At 48.3% G+C, this 6,432-nt stretch overlaps 1 protein-coding gene across 1 annotated transcript in view; it reads right to left on the bottom strand.

The window, feature by feature from the left end:
* Positions 1–1,571: 1,571 nt before the first annotated feature.
* PRPSAP1 (phosphoribosyl pyrophosphate synthetase associated protein 1) overlaps positions 1,572–6,432 on the bottom strand; it is a 65,043-nt gene continuing 60,182 nt past the window's right edge. Inside the window, exons 11-13 of the mRNA XM_069542166.1 lie at positions 4,638–4,708; positions 3,704–3,850; positions 1,572–2,846 (exon numbers count right to left, since the gene is read on the bottom strand). Of these exons, the coding sequence (XP_069398267.1) occupies positions 2,688–2,846; positions 3,704–3,850; positions 4,638–4,708 (377 nt within the window). The 3' untranslated portion in view covers positions 1,572–2,687. The remainder of the gene's footprint in view (positions 2,847–3,703; positions 3,851–4,637; positions 4,709–6,432) is intronic.

Genomic DNA, 6,432 nt, shown 5'->3' with positions numbered 1-6,432 from the left:
GGGGTGGAAGGGTGGAGGCCCCCTAAGCTCACCTAGATTCCAGCTGATTCACTCGGGGGTGGGGGGTGGGGGTCACAATAATGCAAAGATTTAAGAGGCCTCATGGCCACTGGGTTGTGTGTGTTCCCTTCACAGGGCAATGGCAATCTAAGAGACACAGTCGTGAGACCTTGGCCCCTTGGGCACAGTTCCCATATCTTTGCTCAATCAGAAGGGAAGGTAACTTAAAGACCAGTCACAGTACCCAGGTGGTTCCAGTTAGCCACCAGCTGACAGAATTTTCTGTGCTGCCCTGGCCTCACTTATCTCAGAACAGACTCACGTGGTCACGTGCCAGCATCTCCCCTGATTACATGGCAGGGCCGATGAGATAGGACCAGGGGGACAGTGATGCTCTCAGCAACTGAAGCTTATTCTCCCATACCAGAGTCCCCCAGGAAATGGGTACCGCTTTCAGTGTTGACCTTCCAGGTACAGAAAACCTGCATCGACACTTATACTAGACATGATTTTCACTACTTTTCAAAGTCAAATTTTTAGTTTGAACTGGTAAAATCGAAAGCCTCCGTGTTCACTCCCTACCTCCCTCCAAAATAAAAGCAGTGTTTCTTGGAAATGGAGCTAAACGAGTCTGTAACCTCCATGAGGGTTAACCACCCAAGGATTTTTGCTCACTATTATATTCCCAGAGCCTGACACACAACAGGCCTTCAGATGGGTTGTTGAGACATTATTCAACACTCCAGGGGGCACAGGTTCAATCCCTGGTTGGGGAACTAAGATCTCACCTGCCGCAAGGAGTGGCCAAAGAATAGGGAAAAATTCTTTGCAGTCTCTTGTGCACATAAACTCCTACATTAGAAGACATAAAGCCAGGCCACGGAGTCATAGCTGAAGCTTTCGGATTGAGTGTTGGCTGTACTGCAGGGTGAGATGTGTGGGCTGAATTGACTCTAAGCTCAGAACCTTCCAGAAGAATATGGCTGCTGCTACACTAGCTGAGGCCAGAACATCACCTCTGGGCCCTCATGTTTCCATTCTCCCGTCCCTGAGCCTTGCTATCATGACAGGCACACACTAGGACTCACCAAATGCCAATGCAAAGGGCTTATTCTAATATACTCCAATTCTAATCCCAGGAAATGTACACTTAAGTGCTTCTGTTAAATAAGTACATTTAAAAATCTCTTAGAGACACAGAGAACACTCACAGGAGGTATAAATGGAATTTGGGGTTGAAAAGGACCTTCGCTTTCAATTCCAAACCTCCCCTTCGACAGCTGATGAGAGAGACCCGGGAAGGGTCATTGGCCCAACCTCCAGGACAAAACCAGTCTGCTGAGTAACAGCAGTCCATGGCACTTCCTCTACAACCAGGGAAATTATTTCACAATTAAGTTCTTTTCTCAAGATCCTCCTACTTGGACTCTTAACAGAAGGCAACTTTTTTGTGTGCTTGAGAAAGGGAATGTGCTCAAGTCTCCATGGTGGGCTGGGGAACTTTCCTAGCTGTTAGGAAAGGGAGAAAAATGTCCAGGAAACTTCCCCGCAGAGAAATGCAATGGTACAAGTAAGTGAATCGGCGTTTATTATCTCTCAGGAACCAATGGAACAAATGAGTGACTGCAGTTCATTTCCGGGCAGACACTGCTCCCTCCTATTTCATTCAGTTCTGACTTGGATCAGACTAGAAAAAGTCTACCTGACAAATAAGATGTCAACTATAACAGAATTAGGACTGTGTCATTTTAAATGTTGGCAGAAAAATGAAGTGCAGTCCTAAGTAACGCAACCAACCTAAGTGTCACCTAGCACACAGGGAAAAAGTTCGGTTTAGGTCTATTAGAATAACAACTACTTAGGTTTCAAATACAGAACCTTCAAATATTCAGATATGAATATTCAAACATTCAAATATCACTTATTATTCAACAAGAATTTAACTTCAGGGAACGTGAGGGGAAGGGGATGGAATGTGCAGAGGGGCACGTCTGTCCAGGGCTGGGGCCAGCCATGGACCTGGGCCGCCTGCATTCAAGGCACTGGCTTCTGCAGCATCTGGACAGAAGGCAGGAGAGTGGGGAGCGCTGCAGCGAAGACACTAACAACACAGCAAATTCCTTTATTTGCAATTTAAGAGCAGCGTGGGGATCCAGAGATAGGCGTGACTTGCTAATGTGAAGCCCTCCCTAGGAGCACTACCACCAATGCTTCCTTGTTCACTGGCTGTTGGCAAGCAGGTTCTTAAAGAAAAATAGGATTCCCTAGAAAAGACCTGGGGAAAGCTGACTGGCGAGACGACAAGCGGAATAGGAACGGTGCTCAGCTTCCCTAACCGGGTTCAACGTTAACACGGACGTGTCCCTGCGGTGGAAACAACTGAACGAAAGTTAGCGAGTCAGGATTTCACCTGCCTTTCACTCTCTTTCAACATCAGCAAGATTTTCAGATCCTGTTCAGGAAGGCATCTAACTTTAAGAGACAGGATGGCGACAGCAGACAGCTGAGGCCACGCCCCCACGACCCCTGCTGTCCCCTGGACTATCTTATCTTAATGCCTCCTACCCACCAAGCTTGGCAAGAGAAACCATGTGCCTCCCTTGAAAGGAAACCCCGTGTACATTATTGATGGCACTGCTCTTCACATGTTTTCCTTAGGAGCTCTAGGGCCAAGGCAGCCGCGAAAGCTAGTCGTCCACCGTGATGTTCCGGAAGAGGTACGCCATGGACTCCCCGTTGTGGATTCTCCGGATTGCTTCAGAAAGAATCAGACTGATGTCCACAGTCTTTATCTTGGGACACTGCAGCTTCTGCACCTCGTGAGGAACAGTATTCGTCACCACCACCTGGTTGACGCAGTAACAGAAAATAAACACGTCACTGATGTTGTGTGGCCTGATGTGGTCACTTGGAAACGTGTATCTGACATTTGGTACCCACAGACCAAGTTTCAAAACCTTACTTTACGGGGTGTGTTTATACAAACAAAACCAACACTACACAAGGGAAGGTATTCAAAAGAGAAACTTATGGAGGTCTTGGTCTATGTATGCAGAAATGATAGGGTGAGACTCAGCTCTGCAAGAAACCTTCCTATTAGAGAAGAGTTTAGGTATTGAGAGACATGCTACTTTAGAATCAAATTATACTGAAGTACAGAGAGCAAGTGTTTATGAAAATAGACATATATTCCTAACCGGGCATGCATGCGTGCCAAGTCACTTTAGTCATGTTCGACTCTTTGCAACCCTATAGACTGTAGCCCACCAGGCTCCTCTGTTCATGGGGTTCTCCAGGCAAGAATACTGGAGTGGTTGCCCTGCCCTCCTCCAGGGGATCGTCCCGACCCAGGGAGGGAACCTGTGTCTCCTGCGGCTCCTGCACTACAGGTGTGTTCTTTATACCGCTGAGCTCCAGGCAAGCCCATATTTCTAACTGTAAATCTGACATCTGCCCAGACAGACTGCTAGCCACCCAAAACGTGCTTTCAGTCCTTTGGAGAGGGAGGAAGTGACACGGACTGAGCCACTGAACTATTCCCAGAAGACAGCAGCAAACCACGACTCAGGAGCAGACAGACCTCTACGCTGGACTGAGTGACGCTCCCTGAATGGCTCACCCAGGATGGCTCCCTTACACAGGAATAACGTTAGCTCTTTCCATATAATATCAAGATTTAAAACCTCCAAGAGAGTAGACAGACCTCGTCGATGGAAGACTCCTCGATCAGACGGGGGGCCTCTGCGGACAGGATGCCGTGGGTGGCCATGACGTAGATCCTGTAAGCGCCTCTCTCCTTCAGAATCTCCGCAGCCGCCACGAAGCTCTCCACGTCGTCGATGATGTCATCCTGCGGAGAGACCCGCACTCGGGCTCGAGGAGGTCCCTCCACCCCTGTCTGTAAACACATGCCTCTCTGTGCTTCGCTTCCGAGGGTGTCCAGTGGAAGAACAGAGCCATCGCCCGGGTCAAAGACAGGACTGAACAGCCCTCAGCAGCGGCAACAGAGCCACGCAAACTGAACTTCTGAGGAGAGTGCGGCAAAGCCTTACAATCCCACGTGACATCCCGGCTTCAGCTCAGGAGATCTCCCAAGACTCCTCTCCCAATTTCACACTTCTGATGAAAACCGCACAGCCAGTGTCCCATTTACTGTTTGCCCAAGAGGAAGTTAACTGATGGCAACAGAGCAATGAAGTGAGCCATAGTAAAGGTCGGACCCCGTGGCCCAGCAGAAGCAGCTGAGAGCTGGGAGCACAGGCACTGTGCTGCAGTAACAAAGGAGACACACGTTCCCAATGGTGGAAATGGAGGCCCGTCTAGCTCACTCCACGGCCCACAGATTTCAGGGCGAGGAGTAGGGTCAGCTGCTTTCACAGAACCCAGAGCCCTGAAGACAAAGGTTATTTGTGGAACTGAGTTTACTTACAGGTGCTGCCACTGTGCTCATTTTACATGTGTAAGTTGTAATAATAATCCCTGTTCATCTGGTTTAAAGGTTTCTGCTACTTGCGCTAGGGAGGGTTCAAGACTAGACGGATCCATTTAAATGTACCATCACCACTGGACACCCATCCCAAGGTGGACACCTACTAAAAGTGATGTGATCTCTGCACAGCAGGGGGACGGTGACCTACCACTATGATCGCGATGCGTCCTCCCACATCTCCAACTACCGTTATGGGCGGCTTCTCCTTGGCCATCATCACTAGGAAAGCAAAACAAATCACAAGACCCCGGTCATCCAAGGGTCACTAGGTGAATGATGTCATCGCATCACATTCCCTGGAACGGGTGGCAGAGCCCAGACAGACAATTTAAAAATGTGTGGATTTTCCTTAATCAACCTGGGGCCTCCCAGAGATGGGTTATCTGGAAGAGCACCGTCCAGCAGCAAGGAAGCCGAGTTTAAATGTTCCATACCCACATCACAAAGCAAAAAGAAACAGGTGAAATTCACAGATTTTTCCTTTACTCAGTATACCTAACATATTATCATTTTGACACATACGCGATATGCACCTTTATTACAGACATTTTACTTTTTTTTTTTTTCATCACTGTCTTCCTATTTGGTGTGCCTTCTCCACACGTGGTGATTCTCAGTTGGGACCAACGGCATTTCAAGGGCTCAGCAGCCCCGTGTGCCCAAGACCCAGACCACCCTGGGTGCACGGGGACCTCCGGATGGAGGGTGGAGGAGCAGAGCTAGAAAGATCTCACCCGCACAGAGAAGGAGCCCCACCGCAATGCCACTCAGAACAGAAACACTCCAGTAGACAAACATAAATAAATGCCGCTAAGTAGAAAGTAAACAGGGAAATGCTGCCAAAGAGCTGGCTTGATTTCATTTTCTTCCAAGGTGACCTTACTGGGACAAAGAATGTAACCTCACAATCAGATAACTAAACCACTGACATAATCAGTTTCCTGAAAATTAGGAAGCTGAAGACAATAATCACAAGTCCATCATCTTTTTCTGATTTAACTGGTCCTTAAAGCTGAGACTTCTTATCTGCTACAAAATTTACATGTGAAAAAGGCCCATCCCCAATACAAAGCCAACTACAGGATGCAAAAGGGACAGAGGAATTCTCCCTGAAAAGGGGGTTAAGTAAACTGAGCATGCGGTGTGCTTCAGTCCTGTCCAACTCTTTGTGACCCCATGGACTACAGCCCGCCAGGCTCCTCTATCCACGGGGAGATCCTCCAGGCAAGAATACTGGAGGGGTTGCCATGCCATCCTCCAGAGGATCTCCCTAACCCAGAGACTGAACCCGCGTCTCCTGAGGCTCCTGCACTGCCGGCAGATTCTTTACTGCTGAGCCACCAGGGAAGCCCCAGTAAACTGAGCGGGCATTAGTATTTCAGAATAGACATTTTGCTTTTTTTGGAAAGCTGTTTTTTTTCCAGCCACTCTGCATGGCATGCAGGATCTTAGTTCCCCAATCTGTGCCCCCTGCACTGGGAATGTGGAGTCTTAACCACTGGACCACAGGGGAAGTCTTGGGAAGCTTAATTCTGAAGTATCTACTGTAGGAGTAGTGAGGGAAGGGGAAGAGGCTAAATTCAGGGTAATTCTACAGGTTAGTAATTAGCAGGCCATCCACCAGAGCTGACTCCTCTTGACAGGTGCTATAAACCTGGAAGAACAGGTGTCCCTCTGCGTATACCAGCACATCAGCCAGGCTGAAATCCAACACTATGTTACTGGCAAACTTCAACAGACATTTCCTGATTTCCCATTCCGGAAACAAGGGCAATTTCCTGAATTTGGGCAGTCACAAAGGCTCTGCGTAGAAGCATTACCTAAAAGAGGAGGAAGTAAACAACCAACACCAGAAAAGCCTTCCTCAAATCCTGTCTGTAAATTAAACCACGGGGGTAGGTACTTATGCTGACCTCCCCACTTCTTAAAGTGATGTGGTCCCT

This window comes from Ovis canadensis, chromosome 11 (assembly GCF_042477335.2).
Source record: "Ovis canadensis isolate MfBH-ARS-UI-01 breed Bighorn chromosome 11, ARS-UI_OviCan_v2, whole genome shotgun sequence".
Taxonomy (NCBI): Eukaryota; Metazoa; Chordata; class Mammalia; order Artiodactyla; family Bovidae; genus Ovis; species Ovis canadensis.
The sequence above is the reverse complement of the archived record's forward strand: the minus strand, read 5'-3'. Positions and strand labels throughout refer to the sequence as shown.